This window comes from Mus caroli, chromosome 7 (assembly GCF_900094665.2).
Source record: "Mus caroli chromosome 7, CAROLI_EIJ_v1.1, whole genome shotgun sequence".
Lineage (NCBI taxonomy): Eukaryota > Metazoa > Chordata > Mammalia > Rodentia > Muridae > Mus > Mus caroli.
The window spans coordinates 92,387,098-92,415,090 of record NC_034576.1 but is presented as its reverse complement, the minus strand read 5'-3'; the positions used below and the strand labels follow the sequence as shown (position 1 = coordinate 92,415,090).

Below are 27,993 nucleotides of genomic sequence, written 5' to 3'. Positions count from 1 at the left end.
CCCAACCCCCACCCCCCCACCATGCAATATAAACAACAGCCAAATAGTTCCTTTCTGAAAAGAGAACTTGTTAAAAATAGCCCTGGGTCTGTCTTTATTCTTCCTCTTCCCTTTATCTGCAGTGTCTGGGCTTGGCTTCTTAGGACATTCCTCTATGTTAGTATGGCTTCTTAGCCTTCTCTCCTTTGATGACGTGGTAAGTTGGAGCAGTCAATAGGAGAGTATTCGTGAAAAGTGCACTTTTATGGACCACTAGCAATCAGTTGTCTGTAGCTGGAAGCAACTGGAAAGTAAATGAATATGAATGCATTTTGATAATCTCTATGAAAATATGTCCTGAACTGAACTAGCAGTAATTGATCCCAAAATGTCTGTGTTGTTCACAAAAAGTGCAGTATGACATGTAAATCAAAATATAATGTTAGTGATTTAACATTTTGTGGTTAAAATACCATAGCTTTGCAGATTTTGTGAAGACATATGACTTTAAGCAAATTATGAAGTTGTTTTCTTAAGACTTGGAAGGGTTCTGTGAAAGGTTGAAAGGGTTCTATACGCTTCTTCTTCTTCCCCTCCCAGTGCTCTTTCTGCTTCCTCCATTCTGCCCACCCTAGTGAAACATGACAGGCAACCCCCTCTGTGGGACCTTGGTATCAGCTCTTCCTAGTCTCCAGTATATTTGCACAACTTGCTGTTTCCTTCTTTGATATGCTGAGTGTAAGGTCTGGCATCTCTGTTCCGCATTGAGTAACAGTCCCCGCATGTGCACAACCCAGCACATGCATTTTATTTGTTTCCCTGTGGAATTTGTCAATATTTGAGGTTTTGTTTTTGCCTTCCTGTCTTACTGACTTCCCATCTGGGCATTTAAGTTTGATGTAAGCTTTGGACATTGCTGTACTGTGACTGGAGATGCACATGACAGGTACTGCTGAGTGGATTTGGTAGATGAAGTGTTTGGTCACCACAAAGAATAATTTACAGGAGGGATTTATTCCAAAGCTTGCTACACTTAACCTATGCTAGTGTGATATTTTGATAAAAGATTATAAATACTAAAAGCTGGTGATCACCTTTCTACTTTGAACTTTGGAGAAGAAGGCCATGAAAATACCTGGGTCATAAACACATATTACTGTTAACCTAGAGACTGAAGCTTTATCTTCCTGCGTGTTACTAAATTTTGTCTAAAGGTTGGGACAAAGAGGAAGAATGAGAAATATTGAGCATCTGCAAGTTAATTAATTTTAGCTAGTCTACAAAACCACTAAAGTACAATGTGCTAGGTGATGTCTTAATTATTTGCGAGAGTGCTATTATGCATTTTGCTGTGTTTGAAGTGGTGCTGCAGGTGATAGGTAAAGAGATGTGAACTCTGTGCCTGGAATGTCTCTGCTGATGTTTTAGTTTTAGCACAGGGTTGTCTCTGTTGACATTTGCATTGTAGAAATGTTCTTTGTGAGCACCCATGTAGCTAATCTTAGTACTAACAAAATTCTTCCCAGTAAGTTTCAGTTGCTAAAATACAAGTTTGTGTGGCTTTAATAATAAGCATTAAATATAGGCTTACAGCAATAGAACTAATATTTGTTTAATTCTCATATATTATTTAACATATACTTAAAACAATACCGTTTTTTAGATTCCCAAATTGACAGTAAAATATTTGTCAAAGGTCAGATTAATAAAAGGCATATTAAAATTATAAAATAAATAATCAAGTATTTTCTCTGCCTTTGTCACAAAAAGTAAAATGATGGAATGTTTTTCTGATGCTAAAATCAGTTATACACGTGAGAGCCACTGCTAAGATTCTGCTTCACCACACTGTACTGTACAACACATGATCTTCCTGAGCTTTGCTTACATGCACTTGAGTTTTCTTTGTTACATTGTTGTGCCAATGACTAAGGTTTCTAGTCTTTCAAGATCATCATATGCATCAGGTGTTTAAGAAATGTCAAGTCTTATTCTTTATTTTTAGTTTAATTCTAAGAAAAATATTTCAGACGTGAAGTTATAAAGACGTTTCCGCAAGGACTCATAGAGGATATTTACTGTCTGAGATTCTTTTAGAACTAATCTAAACTGAAGAGTAAGACTTGACATGTTTTACAACACCTGGTTAGCATATGATGATTTAGAGTGATTTCCAAAAGGAAACTTTGCTTTATAATTTCATTTATGCCATCAGTAGTTTAATGATGTGTGTATTTTAAAGTTATAAAGATGCATATACATATGTGTTTGTGTGTGTGCAGACTCCTACAGTACTTGCTTTTCCATGGCAAGCATGCAGTGCCTTTGATTAAAGCATCTGTATTTAACATTTTAAACATAAGGTTTATAGATGTTGACACAAGTTTTGTTGTAAGACCACTTCAATTTAATTAAATTTAACAAATATTATCAGATGTGCGGGGCACATGAAGATATAAAAAGAAATACAAGAAAGATTCTGAAGTAGTTAAGAGAAACTTGATAGATGGGTCTCTAAGAAATAAGATTAAATTTAAAAAGCAGTGATGAATATTATCTCAAATTGCTCCCCCAAATATTATCTCAAATTGCTTCCCCAAGCCTCTCCTATTGTGCCATGTGCATCAAACATCCATCTAGTGGCTTACACCATGAACTCAAGAATTTAACACTTTCCTTTCCTTTACAGTTCCTTACATCCCACTGTGTGGGGGCTGGGTATTGAACACAAGTCATCAGGCTTGGTGGCGATTCAATGTGTAATTGTGACTAAAGCTTAGGCAATCAAGTACTCATGAAAAATTCTCTGTTGAATGAATAAAGAATAAGAGGGTAGGTATTTTTAGTTCATGTTTTCTAGTATGAGGGTAAAGTGTTTTGGAATGTGAACAAACCTTACTTTGTATTCCAAGAGATTTCTGCTTCTGGTCTGTGTGGCTGCTTGAATAATTTCATCATGCTAGGAACTTACTTTATGGCTGGAGATTGAAATCTGAAGCTAGTAGAAAACCTATTCTGACTGGCTTGGCAGTTTACTCTGGGGTCAGCTGGACCTGTGGTGAAATAACAATGTGTTTTTCCATTGGGCATGTATCATCACATATAATCTTTGTATATCTTTGCTTTCTGCCTGGAGTGGAAAGATGGTCAAATGCACGTAAAATGAAAAAGATGAAATGTAAAGAAACTCATTAAAGTGAAATACGTGAATATTAAAAAAAGGAGATGTAAAGAAGAATTGTATATGGGCTATAAGTAAAAGTTACAAAGAAAAAGAGTACATGAGGTCAGAAAGGAAAGACAAAAACCCAAAACAGCGAAATCCTGCCCCACCTGGAAAAAACAAAACAGAACAGTGGAGAAACAGTTTCTGTCGACAGGGTAAAGAGCATGTTGGGTTGCAATGTTTGTTGAATTGCCCCTGTGGCACCCTTAGGATATGGGCCACCTAAGAGTTTAGGTCGCTGGGCCCTTCCTTCATCAGTAGGTTAGAGCCTCCCTGAAGGAGTGGTTTCATGGAGTGTTTGTTCCCTTTGCTGTTTCTCTGTCTTCCCTTTGCTGTCTCTCTGTATGTCTGTTTGTCCTCTCTGTGATGTGATCTCTTCTGATGTGTCCAGATGTATCCAAAAGGCCTCGACAATGTCAGTTCTTTTTAATTTTTGAGATTATAATTTACTTATAACTTTTTTCCTTCCTCTTTCTCCCTCCAAATCCTCACATATACCCCTCCCTGCTCTTCTAATTCAGTCTTTCTTTTTTTGCACCAATTGTTACTGCATATGCGTGACTATGTGTGCGTGTATGTGTGTATGTAAAAAGAATCTGGTCAATCCATGTCATGTCCCTGTCTGTTTTCAAGGCTGACCATTTGGCTTTGGAAAACCCTTGAGAAGAGCACCTCCCTCCTCAGCTCCCAGCCTTCCTCAGTCAGGCTTCGTGGGCTTTACTCTGCCACTTTTGTCATGTCTGTTGTTGCTGCCCTTGTTCAGCTCATGTGTACGCAGTTATGTTGTGATACATTATGCATGTCGCTTCTGACATTCCTAGGAGATATACTCTTGCAGCTTATTTCCTGACCCTCTGGCTTTTACAGTCTTTCCAGTCCCTTTTCTTCAATGTTTTCTGAGCCTTACATGCAGAAGTATTTTGTAGAGGAATCCTTTGGGACACTGTTCCACATCTCTTCATTTTGTGTGTTTGCTTGTTTTCTGTAGTTGTCTCCAGCTGTTGCAAAGCTTCCCAGCACCTAGACCATTGAGGCAATAAATTTATATTCAGTATAGATGACTAGTTTTGTATCATAACATAGCAAAACACACCAAACGAGGGCTGTAGCGCCTTAATCACTGTGGGTACCACTTGGTGTCCTGTTCTTAACTGGACTATACTTCTCCTTCTCAGAGCAGGAGGGGCAGAGACCTTTGTACTAGCTGCTGGACATGAATGTCTCACTTCTTCATCTCACATTTCCTGATAGGTTTGTCCACTGGAAGTATTGAGGTTCACTGCTACAGCCCATGAACCCCGGGACCTGGTCCTTGGCAGGGAGGGAAGGGTCACCTTTTCTTTTCCCTGTACCGTTGGTAGGAAGAGTTAAAAGGAAACTTAATAGTTTATGTGTATAGTGAACACAGGTTTACAGCTGTGTGTAAAATTTATCAAAATATACTCTTAACTGTGGAGTTTATTCTTGTAACTGATCAACGGTGTTAAAATTTTATTATTAATTTTTTTACAGTAACAAAAGTTCCTGTAGTATCCTAGAGTTTTTCATGCTCCAGCAAAATATAGTCAGCTTTTTGTAATAGGTTTGGAATACTTTGAAATACCAAGCTAGTTATTTAGTCTATATTGTATGTCAGGTGGCTTTTAAATCCTTTGTGTTAATGAGATAAAGAAGCAAACCATGTTGGGATAAATTTACAGGAATGAACAACAGAATGACCTTTTGTGTCGCCTTTCTAATGTCCTGGCACCTCTCCCTTTCTCTTTGTCAGATTATTTAGTCTAGTTTTTGTGTGGAAAATGGTTATGCAAGCACTCCATTTTACATGTTAGATTGTAGCCTCATCGAAAGACCTGCAGATTCATTCTATTTCTTATGGAGAAAACATGGGCTTAATTCATTTCATCTGCATTGGTCATTCATGGCCTCCTTGAAATCTTGGAGCTGTGAATGGAGGAAGTCTCTCAAGAATAGCAGAGTTCTCTGGGATGTTCATTGGGATAGTGCAGTATATGTGGGAGGTTACAGGAGGTTTCCCAACTCACATGGCAGCAACCAGGAAAGACTGAAGTGGTTAGGAGCATGGCTGGGCATCAGATGAATTCAAATTTCAGTTACAACTTCATGTTTCTGAGTTACTGAGGCAATGAATCATTTCCTGGAGAAAGGAAAAGAACAAAAAGTATGTTTGCTTATTTACAGATCAAGAAGCTTTTAAAGGAATATCTCTACCTATATCTGTCTCTGTCTCTGTCTCTGTCTCTGTCTCTCTCTCTCTCTATCTATCTACACAACTATATATGATATATAATGTATGTATATCTCTTATGTATCATATATTATTATACCTTCAAATGCCAAAGTACACCAAAGCAGAAATAATGCATAAGTGGCTAGCATTGCAAAATCAGACTTATAATGCATGGTTAATATTTCAAACAGTTTGCTGATTTCAACATGTTAAAGATGTGCAGTACTTTTTTTGAACTAAGATATTCATCTTTATAGTCCCGTGTTCTTTTACTAAATCTGAATAAAGCAAGTCATTGGTCCTCAACACAAGTTTGGAAGGTGTGTAGACCTGCACTAGGAAGTGATTCTCAGTAACAAGGACTACGGCTATGTTTACTTCTTTATTTCCCTCTCCTGCAGTCCCTAAAGAATCCACAAAATGCTATTGAAGTGTATGTGGGTTTTTTTTTGGGGGGGAGCATTAAGAGAAAAAGTTCAGCTTTAAGATACTTAATACATGAGAATTTATAAATTTGTTTTTATTCTTTCGGATTTCTCTCCTTCCTTTGTAATGTTATGCTAATGATCTGAGAAGTTTGTGTTTGTTTATTGTATTATGCTTCGTGGTAATATAACCCAGTTTATTTATTGCATTATAACATGCTCTTACTATATGTTTTTGCATTTAACATGTCTAAACAACTCTGTTAAATAGATCTGACAGGTTTTCTTATCTTGTACATAGATAAAGAAAACTACTCAGAGGGGTATATGCAGTATTTAAGTTTCTACAGGTCATGTATAAGGCTCAGAAATCTCACGCCTTGGTGCAGGGGTGAGTGGTTGATATAGGCTACTCTATTCTGTCTAAATATTCCTTAACACTTGAGACTTCTAAAAAAATATGTGAGAGCAAGAAATGACTATTAAACAGTCGCAGCACAGAACTTGATTGTTTCATTTATGGCCTTTAATTAAAGTTATATCTGGGGTTCTGGAATGTAATAGCAGTGGTTTAAAAAGTTTTGCACCAGTATACCAGCCTTAGGCAGTCTCATGGGACAGAAACATGGTTTACCTCTGTGTATTAAATCATTTTATGCCACCACAGTCTAAAAGGGAAACACTGCTGACACATTTAGGGATTAAATTATTTCCATCATGTGATTAAACCAAATGGAAAAATAACTTATTTAATTAATGTTCATTTATTCATCTAGCAAATTCCTAAAAACATCTTATTTTGTAGCTCTTAATAATATTCCTTAGTGCTCTTATGATTTTTATTTACCTATTTTGATATAGCTATAATTTACAATATCTAATGATTCAAATATTAAATACTTTATAGATAGAAGAATGGTTTGTGTGTGTCATATTTATTCTCTTTTTGGTGAGATACAAACTCTGTAATTTAATGCAACTTCTTTATTATCTTGAATAAACAAATTATAATACTAAAGTCTCCCCTTGGAAAAATGTGCAGAAAATGGTAAAAACACGAATGTACACCTTAAAACACTATGTTTGATATTTTGTAGGACTTATATAGGGATGATTCATAATATTGTTTAGCTTATCATTTGCTATATGACATGTGAGAAGGAGGAAATGTTATTTTTTTCCCCCACCAGTATTACCTTGTGGTATTTATTGGGATGCCTTAGCAGACTTCCATGGAAACAGTAAGAATGCAAGAGAACACTTAATTACATTACTTAATAGAAATGGGTTATTGCTTGTGGAATTATTTAGATGTATTTTGTAGTACTTAGATTCTGGAGTTTCTAGTACTGGTACATTGTAATTAGTTTTATAAAGCTGTACAATGAAGAAATTTAAGGGATATTGGGTTTAAAGTTTAGGTAGTAGTTTATTTAGAATATGTCTCATGGTAAGCTATCTTTTAATCTCCAAAAGTGATTAAGAAAGAAGATGAAAAAAAAAAAACCACTTCAATTTAATATGTCATTGGATGAAAGTCTAGAAAGTTACAGGATGCAAGCAAGCATTCCTTTTCAGGAAATTTGATCATGTATTTATGAGGGACTGTTTATTTAAAGAAATATAGAAGAAACAAAGTAAATGTTTGCTAAGAAATAGAGAAGGAACAAAGTAAATGTTGTCTAAAAAATGTGCAATGGCAACATAAGCAGAGGCTTGTCTTAGGTTTCTAATCATTTTTCTTGGTAGATGATTAATAGAAACAGTAATATAATAAAAATGTTTCTAATATCTGAAAATGTAGCAGCAACCTGATACAGGCCAAAAGACAGACTAGGAGGACAAGGGGAAGGCATGTCAGTGTGGGCCTAGAGACCACAATTCTGCTATCTCTTTCACACCTACTAGTTTCTACATAACCTAATTACTTGCATCTAATTTGCTACTCTGAGAACGTGGAGGCCCTGTCAGTACTTTCCAGTGCTACTTGAGGGTTCTGTTTCTTTGAAAGATGTCTAGCTCCCACCTCTTACTGGCTGTACAGTGATCTTGGTCATACCATTTTACTTGCTCATTAGTTTGTGAAAATTATGATTTTTGTATTTTATTGATAGTATAAGAAAAATTTAATTATTAAGGAATTAAAATAAATTTCTAATAGTGCCTCATGAAAAGAAACTTAATAACACAGACAAGTCTTGACAGCGGGGCTATGTCAGCCACTGTTTGGTTTTGTTGTTGTATGATGGTCATAGTCTAGTTTGTGAAGTCTTCATTCCATGGATGATAGTGTCTGTATTTTTAGGAAAGTACATACCATGAAGGCATAAAGCATCCTTATATTGAGAGAAACATCCTTATATTTTAATATGGTTTTATAATACCTAAGGAATTAAACTTAATTTACATACTTGAGACACATTTGTTTTAACTCTCCAGGTTTCTTGTCTTTTTATTTGCATAGACATATAATATAATGATAAAAAAGCAGTTGGTGTTCTGTTTTTATGATTATAGTAGTTTGAATGAATTGAATATATGGTTATTGGTGTAATGTAAATTGTAAATGTCTTTCAAGTTTAAAATGTTATATAACTGTAACAAAACCACTTTTCAAGACTTAACAGATAGATGCTTTTAATAACTGCATTTATTCTACTATGGAGGTAGAGTAGAGGAGTTGAGAAATGTTTTTTCATGACAAAGGAAGTGCATATTTTAATTCCTTAATAATAAAATTTTTCTTATACTGTGAGGAGCCGCCCTCACATTCGCCATTACAAGATGGCGCTGACATCCTGTGTTCTAAGTATTAAACAAATAATCTGCGCATGTGCCGGGGTAGTTTTCCACTCCATGTGCTCTGCCTTCCCCGTGAAGACAACTCGGCCGATGGGCTGCAGCCAATCAGGGAGCAACACGTCCGAGGCGGAGGTCAATTCTCCATAAAAGGGACGGGTTTTGCCTTTCACTCTCTGCCTCCTGAAGAAGTAAGCAATAAAGCTTTTGCCACAGAAGATTCCGGTTGTCCTGAGCGTGTTCTTGCCGGCAGGGACAAAAGCTCGGCGGGGACAATAGCTCGGGATATTATACTATTGATAAAATACAAAAATCATAATTTTCAGAAACTATCTTGTAAATATAATTGAGCTTTCCTCCCTAGAAAGCAAACATGGCCAACAAAGAACAATAGGCTAATCAAAGAAAGTGATGTGAGGTGTGCTTTGTTAATTATATCTGCATGTGAAATACAGGTTGTAATACTGGGAAGATGCCATATGACAGCAAGCTTGGCCATTAAGAGGATACATCTTGGAAGGAGATTGTATACTGGTCCATCATTTACTACTTCTGCCTGTTAACCTGTTCCTTCAAGTCTCAATTACATGGTAGTGAATACGTTAAAAGGAATTTTTGAAAATAATAGAAGAAACCAGAGACTTTGATGAAGCTGGAATCTGGAATCCTAATAGTGTTACCAGAAATAAAAATCCAGAGAGGGATAAGGCACATTCAAGTGACTGTTATAAGAGGTTTGGAACCAGTCTTGTTGGAACTCTGAAGAGGCAGTCTAGGGGCTTAGGAAAGATCAGGACACATTAATTAATGGGATGTATCTGGAAGAGTGGAGTCATTCCCCTTAGGGATGGGAGGGAAGAGTTGGATGGTGCAGAAAAACTCCATCCAAGAATAAAAGTATTGAAAGATTTAAGCAGTTGGAAAGTCTCCACCTCCAGCTTGCTTACTTATCTGCTCTTTTCTCATCCCAGTAGAGTGAGGTTTGCCAGTCACCATTCCCAGCTCATGTTTTATTCCAGTTTTCATTTCTTCAGAGGAAAGTTAACTCGATAAGTGCAGTGAACATTTTATTTTACATATTTACATTCAGTCATGTACATGTGATTGTGTGTATCTCTCTAATTTTCACCTTAAACATGAATAATAAGTCAATATTAAGAGACATTTGAAAAAAATCAAACATTACAAAACAGAAAGCTTTTGTTGAGTAAACATTTGATTTTAGAAAGAAACCCCATAAAATCCAGAACTATGCTAATGCCCCTCATCAAGTTTTTAAATAATTTCGAAAAATGATAGCAATTATTAAACAAGAATATAATAAACGTTACAGAAGTAAAAGACATAAGTTCTTAGATATAAACAAAATAATTGATTAGAAACAACCATCACAATGAGGTAGAACAATAAAGCTGAAGTTGTTGCTGTAAACATAGAACATAGGTGGAGATGTGAAACCAAAAGATTATGAAGAGATAAGTTAGACTAGACAGACGAGAAATTTAGTGAAGAGAAAATAAGATGACAGGGAAAGAGTACACAGATAATTGGATATAATTTCCTTGAACGAAGAAAGCCATTAGTTCACACATTGTAAAACCAACTTAATGTTGAACAAGATGAATGAAAAAAAAGAAGACTCATTTGCCACATTCAGGTGGGGTTTTAGAACTGTAGGGGTGGTGGAATCTTTTTGGAAGCATCCAGAGAAAATACAGATGTAATCCAATAGCATCAGCAAGGCCTGAAAGACAGTGGTGGGATGGCTGAAATTCTGAAGGCAGGCAGAGTGGTCTGGATTTCCGTGTACAGTGAAACTGAGTCAAGGACAGGCGTTTTCAGACACTGGAGATTACTCTTCATGAAGTCTGCCTTGGAGAAAAAAATAAAAGTAAAGCCAAAACGCTCACTTAGGAATCCAGTCTGTAATCACAGTACTTAGGAGGCTGAGGCAGGAGGATCACAAGTGTCATCGCAGCAAGAGAGCTATGGTTTATTGCTTCTCTATTTCCTGCCTATGGCATGAAGCTATAGAGTATGTCTTTTGTCACCTTTGCTTTTATATTTCTGCCTTAACATTGCTCCTGCTACTTTTGAGGTCTACAAATTGTGTAATGACTTAAATGTAATGATTCTATTGGAATGATGTTTCTATTAATATTTTGTATCTAGCTCACCTTATATAACTAAATTTAGAAATACTTTTGATTAGAATATTTGTGATTCATTTTCTGGGAGTATTGATTTATAAGAAAATTTTACTTTTATTTTCAAATTTTTCACTAGTGACAAGTTTTATTGTAATCTTAAACATTCACATGTATCAAACCAGTTAAGACAATTCAACTAAATACATCCAAAATAAATGTCATGATTTAATAGTATTTAAATAATTAATTTAATTTTTAAATAAATAGCATTTTTAGTTGATCATAAAAAAGGTAAAGCCTGCCATATTTAAATTCATGATGAAAATGTTTGAGTCTTATTCGAGAAGATTTGAGAGAATGGTATGACATATCTTAAAAGTTTATCAACTTTAAATTTATTGGTACAGAGTTTGTCATTTGAAACTTTTTATCTCATCTCTGTTTATATTTGTGTGTATGTGTCTGTGCAATGCCTACATGCTGCTACTGTGTGCATATGGAGATGGGGAGCAGCTTGCAGGAGTCAGTTTTGTGCTTCTACTATGTGGTTGCAGGACTGAATTTAGGCCTCAGGTGTGTCCGCATTTACCTACTGGTCTAATATATATATATATATATATATTTTACTAATATAGATGAAATGTGGTTTAAAAAAGAGACTTTAAATTTACTTGCCAGTTGTTAGTCTTAAAGAAATAAATGTTCCTTCCGTGATATGGTTTTCCTCTCTTCTAGTCAGTGATGTATATATCCCATGCATACGTGTGTTTACATATGGCATAAGTACATTCCTTACTGTAGTCTGGAATGTAAAATTCTATTTTTTTCTATATGTGGAAATGACTGAATTCATGTGGGTGATTTTTGGCCGTTACAGCTTTACTATGTTTAAAATAAGAAAACAGTGACATTGAAACCTCCCTTCTCTATTACATGTGGCTTCAATTTGCATTTTAATCAGAGTATGGAAGTCATTACTCTGACATCTGAAACTTTGGTAGCCGTAAAAGTTATCACTCACAGGACAGCAGACATAGTTTATTTTGTGTTTATTACTGGGTGGCCCTCTTGAAACTTTCCCGAACCTAATTGAATCCAGATATTAGAAAATTAAATTAATTATTTAAATACTATTAAATCATGACATTTATTTTGGATGTATTTAGTTGAATTGTCTTAACTGGTTTGATACATGTGAATGTTTAAGATTACAAAGACTTACGGCATATATGCTCAGACATCTACTTGATTGTATTTCCAGAAGATTTCAAGTGGATATATTTTCTGCCTAATTTGTACACAATAAAAGAAATCATTAGTTTTATTCTTTCCATTATACATAGTTTCTTCATAACTCTTGACGTCATATAAATTTATTTCTTAAACCCATCAGACTATTATTGATAATTTCTTTGTGTTTTACTATGCTTTCTGTAAATCTTGCTCTATTTCAAAACTTTAAGCCAATTCTCATGATAAAAGTCTCTAGTTCCTTGTTGTCCGTTCACTTACTTTTTTTGGTCAGCACTACTTGGGCATATATTTCCTTGGTATCCAGCAAGTCTAAGAAGCTGATCATTCCTGCCCTAGGCATTTGAGCTCAGGCCTAGGAAAGGACAAGCCTTTGTTTTTAGATTGAGATGGTGATGTAGGTCATGTGATCTCTATGTCAATGTCAGCTTTGCCAGCATAGGACAGAACACCCCTAGAATATATATAAATGAACGAACATGGATGCATTCCAATAAAACTTTGTTTACAGACACTGAAACTTGAAATTTTCTAATTTTCACATGCCAAGAGAAATAGCATCCTTTTGTTTTGGATTTTTGGAAGTATTTGTGTTATCGTCCAGGGCTGTCATAGCAAATAACCACACACATTAAATGGCTCATTACAAGAGGCATTTATTTTTTCTTGGTTTTGGAGGCTGGAAGCTAAACGCTGTGTGTTGCAGGACCTTGCTGTCTCTGAGGTCTCAGTTCAGTAATCCTCTCTTGACAGCTTCTGGCAACTCCTTCCAAAAATTGCTGTTCTCTGTCTTGTCACTGTATTGTTCTAAATCTCTGTCTGAATCATTCTGCTGTTTTTTTGTTCTATGACTGCATGATTCTGTAAATGAACCCTCTTTCCTTTCTCACATAAGGATATCGGTGAGTCATTGGATTTAGTGCTCAACTCAGTGCAATGCATCTTTAACTTTTATACCTGCAGAGATCCTGTTTCCAGTAATTTCACATCACACGTCCTAGGATCATAGTGTTTTACTTGGACAATATTCAGTCCAAAAGTCAACTTTAAAAATAATATAAAAGCTATTCCTGTGTGTGAGCCTTGCAGAATCCACAAGGGAACAGTCTTGCTCATCTATTTTCTGACTCCTGACAGAGTTGACTTTTATTTATTCTTTCATTAAGCTCATTCTATTTTGGAAACCGGGTAGGAATTAAACTTTATTGAGGCCTTATTGACGCTTTGCTGTGTTTTTAATGTCTTTTATATTGTTGAATTTTCAAGTAGCAGCTTACGAATGATATTACTGAATTAAGTCACCGAGACTCATATTACATAGATAGCAAATAGTAAATCTAAGATTTGAATCCACATTTGAAACCAAATGATGTTAGAGTTTTTCTCTCTTCTCTCTGTGTTGTTTCCTTCTCTAACACTTGGAGTAGGCCCGTGTCCTAGTTACGCATAGCAGCTCTAAATTTCTTTCTGTTCCTGTGATAAAACACCCAGACCAAAGCAGCTTTGGAGAGGAAAGTGTTTAGCGTACAGTTCCAGGTCATAGTCCTTTGCTGAGGTAAAGTCAAGGCCGGAATTCAGAGCCTTGCATCCATGACCTGTGCTGCTGCTTTGCTTTTGCTTCTAGCTTTCTTTTGTTCTTTATAGATCAGGACCTTTTACCTAGGGATTAGTGTCACCCACAAGGGGCTGAATCTTCCTATTGCAATGAAACGTCAAGACAAATCCACGCAGATATGCCTACAGACTAAACTGGTGGAGATAGTTACTTGAGACTTCTTTCCAGGTAATCTTAGGTTGCATCAAGTTGATAATGGCAGCCATTATAATCCATAATTCTTAATATCTTGGTTTAGCTCTTCATGAGGATGATTTCAAGTCCCTAGTGTCTGGGGCCAGAGAACAACTTGTGGGAGTTGGTTCTCACTGCCATTATGGATCCTGGGGATAGATGTCAGGTTCTTAGGCTTGTGTTATTTATATGCCTTTATCCCACTGGATTAATCTAGCTGACATAGAACCCAAATCTTAAAAACAAACAAACAAACAAACACTTCTGTGAGAGTATTTCAGGAGAGTGAACAGAATTTCAAGGTCTTACATGGGAAGAACTCGGCTCATTTTGTTATATTTAAAGTCACTGGTAGGCCCTGACAGAATGGTTTAAAATGAGATTAGAAGAAAGGCAAAAGCCTGATCATATTTAAGACGTTGGTGGCCATGGTAAAGTAGTTAGCTTTTTGGTGTAGGAGACCACTGGACATTAAGGATATAAGATAATGTAATGCCACTTGTATTTTTATAACAGTTATTCCAGCTAGTAAGGGAAGAAATAACTAAGGTTTGTGAACAGTTGTTCTAGAAGCTCCCGGCCCATCTGTTGTCAGGTACTTCTATGAGTTGTAAGAGACTTAAAGCATTTATATATAAGTGTCTTATGAACTAAATTTGATTGAGTTTCACAGAAATTTATTTAGATAAAAATACACTTTGGTTGACATGTAAGATTTATACTAATGTATTTTATTCTTAACAAAACAAATTTTGCAGTCATTTTCTGGAATTTATACTTTTCTCTCTGCCATTTCCACAAGGACTTTCTCAGTTTTCACAAAACAGCAGTGTATTGATATGTGCAGTACACCACACTCCAGCATATCTTTGCATGTAGTTGTAAAAATATTAGAATTACTTTTTTGTTAATAGAAATTATCCTGAATTGTATGCTAGTCCCCAGTCGAAAGGATGTATGAATTATAGCTGGCGTTACACTAGCTGTTCTAACTAACTGTGGAAACACCTGTGAGTGTTAGGTCATGTGAGGGGACACAGGGCAAGAAGGGTTGTAACCCGAGCGCCAGATGCACTTGAGCCACTTTAAGTTCTTTAAAGCCAGAATCTTTTAAGTTAGAACATTTTATGAATGTGATTTGCACTTTTATAATGTAAAGCAATATAGTATGTTAATTCATAGCATCAATAAAATGCTTGGTTATTCATCTTGAAAAATAGGTTTAAACATCTTTATTAGTACTTTATTAAATTTTGATTTTCATAGCTGTTTTTTAGAAGTCTATATAAATGTTTCTTTTTATATATGAAGTAGGATCAGAATGTATTTTTTATTTTGCCCTTATAGTTTAATATCTTTTGTTAAGTTAATGACATCTTTTCATTAAAAGTTACTAAACAGTTATATTACTTTATCATGAGAAAGTTCGTATGTATACTTTGCTTTTTTTTAAAAAGATAAACTTAATCTTGCTAAAAATGTATAGATTTAGAAATGCTATTCATTTAGTCTTTATTAGTACCCTGCATATATATGTGTGTGTGTGTGTATACACATATATATGTGTGTGTATGTATGTGTATATATATATATATATATATATATATATATATATATACACATATGCATTGCAGTAGAAAGGAATTTATTGACTGCATTTAAAATACATTTTTTTCATGTTATAAATTGTTAAAGTGAATTCCTATCAACTCTAGAGTGGGAACACTTAATTGGACTAGAAGGGAACATCACATTTAGAGAATATAGGTTTTAATTACTAAGTAGACATATATAGTGTATGTATTTATAACATTTATTTTTGAATTCTAAATTCTTGTTAGTATAATTTATGATGGAAATAGCAGTGATGGCGGGGCAGACTACATGCAAGGGATGGTGGAAGGTCCTGGAGATGGAGACTGACTGGAAGCTGACATCCATCTCAGGACCTCAGGTAGAGGTGGCTGTAGGTGGAACAAGGGGCAGTTTCCATTGCTTCTGCCTCCTGTTTACCTTGTCAAGTATGTAGTAACAAGGTAATCTTGTTACTGTGACTTAAGGTAAAGGATTCTCTATTGCATCGCTATGTACAGGCAGTGAAACAGTCTAGATTAGTGTCTGAGGAGAATGGTGGGCATTGTGTTGAGTGAGTGTGAACTGACCAGTTAATTGCCACAATTGCAAATCGGCTTCAGCTAATACAAACACTGACGCCTCTGTTCCTCCCCTTGCTCTGTGTGGCTGCCGCCTGGCCTGCAGCAGCCAGACTTGGTGGCCCGTGAAGATTCATGGCCTTCAGATTTTGCCACCTATGTATTAGTATTGGGAACTTTACTTATTCTACTCAGAGGCTTCCCTGTTTTCTCTCTCCCCCATTTTCTCTACAATGTGGATCTTGTATAATCCTTTAACACAGTTAGCAGTGAATGGTAGCTTAGTAGAGAAAGTTAAGTAACTAATAAACAGGTATTTATATATATATATATAGGTGACCTTAACACAGTGGTGAGTGGTAATTTAGTGGAGTGTATAGGCCTGTTATTAAGTAAGTAACAAATATGTAAACTTATGTAAAATAAATTCTATAAAAACGGCAGTTTAGCATGTTGCTCTTCAGCCTTCAATAAAGTAAATTTTCTTGAGTTCAAGTAAGGACCCCAGACACTTTTTTCCCTACTGTGTTGGGTCAGATAGGCTAAATTGATAGGTGAATTGTTTCTCCTTTGCCCTTTCAGCATTTATCTCATTTCTGTACCTCCAGGTACTTATCTTTGTAAGTTTCCTATGTTTAGGCATTCTTGAACTTAATGAAAAATGAATGTCTAGTGCTAGAAAGCAGTAATATAAATGTGGTTTCAGACAGTGTCAGAAACAAAGTAGGTTAGAGGAACTGCAAATATTCCCCAATATGTAAAGCAGTCCTAAGCAGAAAGAGTAACACAGAAGGAATCTCACCGTATACTGCAGAGGCATGCCACCGAAACTAGCACAGTGCTGGCCAGCCAGCCAGCCAGATGGATAGACAGATTTCATAGAATAGAGCCTAGAATTTAACTCACACAGCTCCAGCTGTTCAATTTTTAGTAATGTTTTAAAAAACATACATTGGAAAAAGAACAAAAATATCAATGAAGTCAGGTTGGTTAAGAATGTCCTTCCGAGCTTCAATGGTTTTGTCCCTGCTGTATGTCAGTTATTGTAGTGGAGTATAGTCTATATAGTGCTTGTTCCTGCTGCTGTCTAAATCTTTGTGTATTTTAGAGTTTATTTTCTTTAGCTTTAACTCAAATTCCCGAGAAAGCAACTTAAGGGAGAAAGAATTTATTTTGGCTGAGGGTTATCAAGCATTTGTGCAATGGTTAGTTGGCTTCATGTGTTGGGTCTTGCAGTGAGGTAGTATATCATGATGACAGACATGTATGGCAAAGGCTGTGTAGAAGTAGGGAATGGTATAACCTTTAATCGCACCCACGGTGACCTGCTTTTTAAAAGTAAGCATCACCTCTTAAAGTGTTTAACACCTAAAGTAGCATAATCAGCTAAGGACCAAGACTACAGCACCAGAGCCCACTGATAACATTTTATATTTACAGCCCAAATGCAGCCTCCATTCTTAAATGTAGGATATATATTATATTTCCTTTGTAAATTGAATTATTTATTATGACTTATTTCTAGGATTATATTCATGCATAAAAAGTCAGTCTCAAAAGGAAATAATTAGTACACATTTATTTATACCAATATTGATGTTACCTTTGTAGCACCTTGACTCAAAATACCTGACAGAAAAAACTGAAGCCAGGAAAAGCCTGTTGGCTCAGGCTTTAGAGGAAGCTTGGATCAGCACAATGGACAGTAGAAGTACAAGGTGACGTCTTGTTCACATGACAGCAGACAGGAAGTAGAGCTTATGCTAGACCTAGGGCTGGTTTTAGTCTTCAAATTTCTGCCTGTGAGGCCCCTCCTCCTAAAAACTCCATAGCTTTCAAACTAGCAGGAAGACCTGGAGACCAATTGCTGAAAGTATGAGCTTATGGGAGACATTTCTGATGGAAACCAGAGTAACCACTGTCTGCTTAAAAATCAAGAGGAATTATCTAAATACAGTCACCATTTCTTAGAACAGGGGCAGGGGAAGGAGGGAGGTTGTTGACTCGTCATCTAACAATTATTTACTACATGGGTTAAATTTGTATACTTTCAAAAATATTTTAAATGACAACTCAGAGACCACATTAAGTTTTCTGGTTGAGAAAATTCAGTTCTATAATTGACTGAGCTCTTGTTTTGAAAAAGGATTGAAGTAGTAGAACTCTGTGTCTTGTTTTGTGCTTGTCATTTTGCTTGTAATATTATTTTTTGTGATGATTATTTGAAGAAGATAGGATTATAGGGGAAATAGGTTTTTCGTTTGATACATCTTATTATGCTAAAAGAAGACAGGAACATAGCAAGGTACATGATTAGGTCATGTCATACTGAATAGAACATGACAGGACATATAGTTACAATAGTACTCTTCCTTAGAGCCATCTACATTCCTGGAGAACTCATCAGCCCACATCTCTAAACAGAAGTAGCCTTCCTCATAACCTTGGACTGGCCTCAGTCCATTGTCTCCATGTGTAGCAAGTAGTCCCCGAGTTCTGAATGAAAACAAATTATGACATTTATGATGTCTAAGAAGAACAAGTTGATTTCATTAACATGAAAGACTAACAGATTATATTTCAACATTTGAGATTGTTGTAATACAGTTGGGACATATTTATTCACACTCTGGTTAACCACATATCCCAAAACAACCAGTATATGAGCACTTACTCATACAAAATATGAGCAAACTATACAGTATGATAAGTTGTTGAGGGGTATAGATTCAAGTATGCCTTATAAATTTCTCACTTAACAAATGCTGACTTGAACAAAAACAGAGGTAGTGGCAAGTGCAGGGAAGACTTCGTTTGCTTGTTTTCCATTGGGTAGCTCCTGAGTATGCTATTTATTTCCTCAGACTATCCAGTATGCACCAGACAGAGCTCAGCTTCTTTTTTTTTTATTAGATATTTTCTTCATTTACATTTCAAATGCTATCCTGAAGGTCCCCTATACCCTTCCCCCCACCCTGCTCTCCTCCTCATCCACTCCCACTTCTTGGTCCTGTCATTCCCCTGTACTGGAGCATATAAAGTTTGCAAGACCAAGTGACCTCTCTTCCCAATGATGGCCGACTAGGCCATCTTCTGATACATATGCAGCTAGAGACATGAGCTCTGGGGGTACTGATTAGTTCATATTGTTGTTCCGCCTATAGGGTTGCAGACCCCTTCAGCTCCTTGGATGCTTTCTCTAGCTCCTCCATTGGGGGCCCTGTGTTCCATCCAATAGATGACTGAGCATCCACTTCTGTATTTGCCAGGCACTGGCATAGCCTCACAAGAGTCAGCTATATCAGCGTCCTTTCAGCAAAATCTGGCTGGCATATGCAATAGTGTCTGCGTTTGCTGGCTGATTATGGGATGGATCCCCGGGTGGAGCAGTCTCTTGATGGTCCATCATTTGGTCTCACAGAGCTCAGCTTCTTAAGCCGTGCTTACAACCCCATGTATGTAACTGGACATGGGAGCTGTGCAAAATTTAATTACTCAATGACCAAAAAATAATTCAGAATTAATTCACAATGAAGCCAATGTATTTCTGGCAGTTTTTGTCTGTGTTGCCTGTCGTGACTTTCTGATTGTAAACATATAGACTATGCACTGGACATGTCATAGCTCACAACACTTACAGATGCCTCATGAAATGAGTGTGCTCGTATTCAAGTGTATTGTGTTTTGAATCCTACTGTTTTCACTGTATAAAGTTTTCTGCTGTGGCAGAGACATAATGGTTTAATTATGGAAAGTAAAGACTTGTCATATTTGCCTGTCATCATTGCTCAGAATGTAAACATCAAATTAGTGCATCTTTGCATCGTAGTGTGGTAGAGTGTGTAATTTTCAATATCACTGATTGTTGACTTGAGTTTTAGATTATCTTTAGACACATAAGTTGTATTGGGCATGTCATCTGGCTCTAAATTGGAAATTCACATACTTCATACTCAACTCCTCCTCCTCTGTCACCACCACCACCACTACCACCACCACCACCCTCCTCCTTACCATTATCATCATTGTCCTTTGTACATACTATGTTCCCAGGCATGAGCAGCAGCCTCTGCTGTCTGTCTTCTGATTTTGCATCTCTTGTGTAGGAACTTTTGTTAAAAGTTGCCGTGGCGTCTTCTAGCAGGCCTGCAATTAGTCCTAGATAGGGGCCAGTGTTAAAGGTCCTGGAGGTGAACCCTCTGTGATGCTTGCCTACAGGCCCGATATTTCTCTGGAATTCTTCCAGTGACTAAGTCTTTTCATTTTTCTTTTCTGGCTTTATGTAGATATTTAACCAAGAGCTAAGCTTTCTGTTCTATTTTTACCATTTCCCTTGTTCTTACCCCAGTTTTCTTTCTTGGTTTCTTGCTCCTTTTGCTCCTTCAGCTGTCTTCAACATCACTAGAATTCACCAAAGGTTGGGAAAACAAAAAGTTAATAAAAATTCTTGTATATAGCCCACGTTTTCACTCTAAGGATCTTCAGCAATCTTCTGCTCTCATTGCATAGTTTTCTAGAGCCATGAATTGAATGCTAACATTCTCTGGGTGGTTCTGGTACTTGAAAGTCCAGCTAGCTGTTTGACCACAGGTTTTTTTTGGTTGGGGACTGCTATGTAGCAATGGAGAGTCCAACATTGCCAGTTCAGGAATTGGATTGTCCCATCTCACAACATTTTTGTATATTTGCAAGAAAATGTATATCAAAAAGAATTATTATACTAAGAATCTAAAGAACTTTTTACCACTTCTTTTGATTTCTCAGTGCTTTAACAGGGTTTACTATCTGCTCAGTGCCCTAGCACAGGGACAGGCAGACCTCATCTAATAATAGTGAGTTAGAGAGTTCTTCAAGTGGTTTCTCTTACAGAAAATAGGATAAAAGCTCGAGTATTAGAAACAATAGGAAAAACAGTCAAAGGCACATGGGAATTTCCCCCTTCTAAAATAGCTCCTGGCCAGTTTCTCATCCAAAATTACTGAATGAAAGTATTTATAATAATTTACACACGAAGACAATGCTTAAATTTAACTATTAAAGGTACCAATCATTAAGTATAAAATTCTGAAAATATATAATTCAGGATTTAATTAATACGTGACTGGTATTGTTAATTTTTTCAGTTATTTTTGTTCATCTTATATTATGTCTAATTTAGAAGTTATAAATTTCCATAAAAATATGTGAAAGCATTTTATGTGTACATGCACATATGCATACATGCATATATAGCATGATATTCTCTGTAGTTTCATCTGTCTTCTGGAGTTTTAGGACATATCCTGTTCCCTGGGTAGAGAGCAACAAATGGACAGGATAAAGAAAATCCCCTGAGATTACTACTGCTGTTTCTTCTCCATACATTTCTATAGATGTTTTTGACACTCCCACATGTACACACAGGCACATACATTCACAGTCTTAAACTTAGTATTGCATCTAGGATCTATAAGATTGAATTTCTTATCTAGTATTATTATTAAAAAGCAGTCTTTTTTGATAGTGTTTTATAACAAGGATTTGTAGATATCTACCCACCCATAGTCACATAGGAAATGTCAAAAGAATGGCTAGTATTAAACATCTTAAGTGGAATGAAAACTTTAGGAGCGGAACATTTTTAAAAACAATTTTCTGTGAGATAGTTACAAGTACTGACAGTTTTCAACCCCATCCATTTCCCTCCCACACTTGTTAGCACTGGCTTAGGTACAAGTAAATTAAAACCCTTTAGGTAGAGGTCAGAGGAAAGTTACACACTCCAGTGCTTTCCAATAGAACCCAGGGCAGCTTAGCCTTACTGGCAGAATGCTGTTAGATTGAGACATACTTAAACCACTAGTGGAAAGAGGTGGCAAGTCAGTAGATTTGAGTACTAAAGATGAGATTTGGATAAAGTTCATTTGGATATTAAAGAAAAAGAATTTTGTCTTCAAATCATGTCTCCCTAGATAGCTTTCCCTTTTATCTGTGATTTGAGACATAAAAGTAATTTGATCTGGTTTTGAGAAACCATTGTTTACTTTATCTCAAGTGATTGCTTGCTACATCCGCCTTCCATGCTTCCTCTATGAAATCACCTTCCTGAGTTGTCTGGTTTTAACAGAAACTGGAAGATGTATGGCACACTGTGGCATGCCCGTCACCGAGAGTAGAATAAAAGCAAATGCGTCATTGGTGACAGTTTTACAAGTAGATCTTTCAGCTAGTTTTATGTGCTTCAGTAAAATCTATCGGTGAACTCATTGATGTATAATTTATGTTGGGAGTATGTGAACAACTCCTTTCTCAACAATGGTCTACTTTGAATCTCTTATCAAATTATATTGAAATTGTACTGTATTTTTGCAACTTAGCAGACTGTCCTAAAAGATTTTAGTTTTTAAATTTTTTTATGTTCACATTTTGATGTCAGCTCCTCAACGTCCCAGATCTATGTGTGTTGGCTTTTGCATAGGAACTCTAAGGATTGTAACCTCCCATCTAAACAAATGCAGAAAAAGTTGCTCTTATTTACAGATTTTGCTTTACCAGTTAAGTCCAATTGACAGTCCTACCCAGGCCCCATATGCCCTATGTGTAGACTTGCTTTGCCTTCACAACTTTTAAGTTGCCTCCCTCCTTTGTTGTAGCTCTAGATTTAGTCCAACAGCAATGAATGTTTTCCAGCCTCTGCTTGACTTCATTCCTAGGCCACCTCCCTCTCTTCCATCTCCTTGTTTTCCTTTTGCATATGCTATGTACTGTCACCCTGCCTTAAAGTCATTTTTGTCATTCTCCTAAGATTATTCTGTCTTTTTTCAGAGAGAAAAGAGGAGCAAAAGGGATTGGGTAAAGCAGAGATAAAGCAGGGAGTAGGAGGGAGAGCTCAGGTTTATTTATGGTTTCCTTGTGGCACCATTTATAGAGTGCTGTGCATACTTGTAACTCCAGCCTCTGCAGGTTCATTCTTGCTCAGTCTCTGACTCCCTCTGCTCCTCCTTACTTTCTGGCCACCCACTTTCTACCTGACCATTAAAAACTCAAGATGTAGATTTAAAAAAATACTGTGACCAACTCAAAGCCTTAGGTCTGGGCCTGGGTGATAGTTGAGCTGGTCAGTTTATCACTCTCTTGCACCTACCTGCATCACAAAGATGAGCCCTCCAGCACTACCCTGGCTAGCTTGCTCAGTGTTGCAGCCAGCAACAGATGGGTAGAGCCAGCTCTCTTGCTCTCATGCCCTCAGGGCTGGCTTACCTGCCCATGCCAGCAGGGCTAGTTCTAGTGTGCTGCCCATGCAAGGGCTGGCTTGCTCTTGCTCTCCTGACTGCTCAAGCTTGTGAAGATACATGTCTGAGTTTTTAATGGTTAAGTAGAGTCTCCATGACATAGGGCAAAACCTGGGTAACCTCTGGAGAGGAGTCCTAGTGAGGTGTCCCTTCTGTCTCCGACCAGCAGAAAAGAGCAAGGACACAGCGTTCTTCTCAAAGCAGTTTATTCAGGAACCTTTCAATATGCAAGCAGAAATCTCCCAACACGCAAGCTGGAATCTCCCCTAGCCCCCAATCGCAATCCCAATCTCAGTTCATTGGCCTGATCTTGTGTCATGCTGCGCCTCCGCAGCTCTCACGGTGGACATGGCTTATTTTCAGGTGTATGAGGAAGTCAGGTGCAAGTCATAAGACTTGGCTGCAGTCCCGGGCGCCATCTTGGGATTACTGCCACACCCGCTCCCCACAGTGAGGATCCAGTATTGCTAGCGTAGCAGAAGCCAGAGACCTCAAAGTAGACCAATAACTCATTGCAGTGAACATTTACAAGGAAAGAAGTGTGGACAAAAGAGCATATACTGTGGGGCACACGGAGACACACTTCAGCTTCCTTGACAAGAGGTTTTTCTTTTCTTTTTTCTTTTGGTAGTTTGGTTGCAAGGGCAGAGGCCAGGTACAAAGGGTCAGGCAAATGAGTGAGATTAGTCCATTGATGTGAAATTTACAAGGAATCAAGAAAGTTAAATAATAAAAAAGATACTGTGACAGTGTCTATCCTCTCTCGCTCACCTCTGACTTTCTAGCTGTGACTCAGTCTCTCCTCACGTTTTTGGTCATCTTAAAGGATGGATGGCCCTCCGCAGCCTTGTTCCCATTCTCACGGAGGAAGCTGCATCCGTGGGTCAGTTGACATTGCCTAGAAAACGGTTCGCTGATGATCAGATGACTTCTTTGAAAGTTTAAAAACCTTAAAGTTGCATGACTCTGAGTCCTATGCGTGGGGTTTAAATGAATAGCAGGCTGCTCATTTCTTGCCCATGTCCTTGCAGGCAGCTTTTCATTAACTGAATACATTGTGGTCGGTAGTTGTTTTATTTGGGGGTTCTGAGACTCTTGCCTCAGCCTTCTGAGTGCTGGGATTTCCTATGCTCACCATCATTCCCACATTTGCTCTTCGTGATTCCATTGTGGCTGCTGTTGACTTTGTGCTGTAGATGATAGGAGCTTGGTTAAGGTGTTTGCATCATGGAAAAACAGAAAATGTGCTTAAAATAGAATTTAATGATCACTGGATCCTATTCAAATTTACCTTGTAGCTATTATTTATAACCAAGCAAATCTATACTTTTTCTCACCTTCTAATTAGGAAGTTTTCAGTGACTTTTAGGCATTTTTATAAAATAAAGTTATTGGAATTTTATAGGGATTGAATATCTAAATTATTTTGGATAGTTTTAACACCTTAATACCAAGTCTTCCAAACACAAGAACATAAGATGTATTTGCATTTATTTGTGTCTTAAAGTTTGGATTTTGTTGTTTATAGTGCACACTTCTTTTAAACCTCCATGATTAAATTCTTTTGTTAAGATTTTTACTTTTTAATGCCTTTGTAAATGAAATTGTTTCCTTAATGTTCTTTTATGATTTTTGCTGACTTGTAGAGATCAATGACTGGGTTGTTATCTCTGATATTTCCTTTTTTTCTCTCTTTCTTTTTTTTATAATTAGATATTTTCTTTATTTACATTTCAAATGTTATCTCCTTTTCTAGTTTCCCCTCCGAAAATCTCCCCCCCCCCTTCCAACAACCCACCCACTGGTCCTGGCTTTCCCCTACACTGGGGCATAGAACCTTCACAGGACCTCGGGCCTCTCGTCCCATTGATGACAGACTAGGCCATCCTCTGCTACATATACAGTTAGACCCACAGGTCCCACCATGTGTTTTCTTTGATTGGTGGTTTAGTTCTGAGGAGCTCTGGGGGTACTGGTTAGTTCATATTGATGTTCCTCCTATAGGGCTTCAAACCCCTTCAGCTCCTTGAGTATTTTCTCTAGCTCTTCCATTGGGGACCCTGTTCTCTGTCCAATGGATGGCTGTGAGTATCCACTTCTGTATTTGCCAGGCACTGGCAGAGCCCCTCAGGAGACAGCTATATCAGGCTCCTGTCAGCAAGCTCTTGTTGGCATCTGCCATAGTGTCTGGGTTTGGTGGTTGTTTATGGGATGGATCCCCAAGTGGGGCAGTCTGTGGATGGTCTTTCCTTCAGTCTCTTCTCCAAACTTTGTCTCTGTAACTCCTTCCATGGGTATTTTGTTCCTTCTTTTAAGAAGGATTCTTAGCTTCTGGGCTAATATCCACTTATCAGTGAGTGTATATCATGTGTGTTCTTTTGTGATTGGGTTACCTCACTCAGGATGATATCCTCCAGATCCATCCATTTGTCTAAGAATTTCATAAATTCATCGTTTTTAATAGCTGAGTAGTACTCCATTGTGTAAATGTACCACATTTTCTGTATCCATTTCTTTGTTGAGGGACATCTGGGTTCTTTCCACCTTCTGGCTATTATAAATAAGGCTGCTATGAACATGTGTCCTTATTACATGTTGGAGCATCTTCTGGATATATGCTCAGGAGTGGTATTGCTGGATCTTCCAGTAGAACTATGTCCAATTTTAAACTCAGGTGACAGCATATGCTTGTGAGGATGTGGAGAAAGTGGAAAACTCCTCCATTGCTGGTGGGACTGCAAGCTGGTACAACCACTCTGGAAATCAGTTTGGCAGTTCCTCAGAAAATCTCTGACTTTTCTAAATTCCCCCTACTCACGTGTATTTTAAAGTAGATAAGTGGTTTGAATGAATTCGTTAGAAAATAACATTCAGAATAACCAGCAACTTCTGAATTGCATACAAAATGTTGTATTCTGCTAAGGCTACATGTCTCAAAGTGAACATATTTGAAATGCTGGCACATATGGATGTAGCATGTAAAGAACTTGTAGGAACCTTTCACATCAGGTGTTTAAAGCCCGGAGCCTGAAAGCTGCATTCTGGGGATAATTTAGAACTTGTCACTCTTCAAGGTACTGAGTATGTTATTGTATTGTCATTTTACAGTTTTGGTGAGATATACAGTTGTGTACACATCGTACATTTAGTTATTTATATCTTTTTATTTATTCACAGGCCACAGAAACACTATTTAGAATGGGTGTTGCAAGAGGAACCATCACAACGTTAAGAAATGGAGAAGTAAGAACCTTAATATCATTATGACTTGTTTATTATTCTTGCATTAAGTCTTGGTTAGCAGTGTTTACAATATATCCTGTGGGCACGGTATCCTGTGATGCAGAACATTGTACTTGATGTGTACATCCATCATTGCTTCTCCATAGTGCTATCAGAGCTTAGGCTGGAAGTGAATTGCTGAGTCATTTCATCTCTGGCTCCTAATTTCTTTTATAGACATTTCAGTAAAAATCCCATTTGCCCTTTATGCTTGCTTTTTTGTCAGAAGTAGGATTCTCACCCACACCTCCAGTGGAGCTACAATCTGAACTCAGTGCCTTAGACTCTGCCATCCTGACTGCTCTGCTTCCTTTTGATGTTATGCAGAACGGCTACTTATTTCCTGTGACAAAATTTACAATATTTAGTCTTCATTGGCGAGAGAAAGTGGGAGGGGGAGAGATGGGTTTGTTTTGTCTTATTGAGTCAGCTTAGTTAAGTTATAGGCTATAAGTTTTGATGTTTCTATATGTCCCTGGCAGTTAAAAATAGTCTATCACCTGGAATAAATTTCTCTTCAAAAATTAGCAGCCTGATGGCTACCCTGTCTTAATTTCCTCCCTCAATAAGACATATTTAGGTTGCAGATGAATGTAATTTTGTTGCGTTATTCTTTCTGTTTTACTGTAAATGCATAATGATAAAATATAGTGTTTTCAATCCTGGAGTTAAGTCCTTTGTTATTTAATATAGTATTTCTAATTGAGTAAGTTCAATATTTAACAGTGGCAGAGACTAACAGGTAATTGTAAATCTGCCTAGAAAGCTCGACAGTGAATTTCAGTTTTATTAGTTATTTTATGCTCATTCGGAAGGGCTGATATGCACTTTTGCACTTTATCTCTTGTCTTGTAGGAAGGCTTTCTAAGCAGTTATTTGAGTGTGTCAGTATATACTGAGGATATGAACTTACTTTATTGAATGGACAGTAACTAATATGCTGGGTTTTCCAGCCATTCTTCCCTTTTTACTGGCAATTACTGAATCCGACCAACCTGGATTAACACTGGACCAAGTTGTTAAGCACTTTGTCTGTTCTTAAAACCAGTAAAATACACATTAGCTTTTCTATTTTGGGAGCTCTTAAAATGGAATGTGTCATTTTATTAAGGAAATTATTGAAGGGCTTTGAATACTATGTTACAGATTAAATGTAGGAAAGACATTTTGAGCAGCAGAATGCTATGTTGTGTTTTTTAAAGCTCCATGGTAATCATATATGGAAGAAATCTTACTGGTCATATTACAGATAACATGGAGGCTCGGTGAAGTTAGGCATTTTGCCTGAGGTCAAGTAGATAAGAGATAGGAGAGCTCGTATTGGAACTACAATCTCCAAAACCCATTCTTTCCCCCATACTATTTGCTTCAGTCAGGTTCCTGTAGACAAGAGCTTTCTAGTGATCAAACAAGATCC

The 27,993-nt window shown here is 37.1% G+C and overlaps 1 protein-coding gene across 4 annotated transcripts in view; it reads left to right on the top strand.

Annotated features, from left to right (window-relative positions):
* Tmem135 (transmembrane protein 135) overlaps positions 1-27,993 on the top strand; it is a 248,571-nt gene that overhangs the window by 122,676 nt on the left and 97,902 nt on the right. For all 4 annotated transcript variants that reach the window (XM_029479324.1, XM_021167719.2, XM_029479325.1 and 1 more), the window contains one exon: positions 26,472-26,537. In XM_029479324.1, coding sequence (XP_029335184.1) covers positions 26,472-26,537 — 66 coding nt within the window. The remainder of the gene's footprint in view (positions 1-26,471; positions 26,538-27,993) is intronic.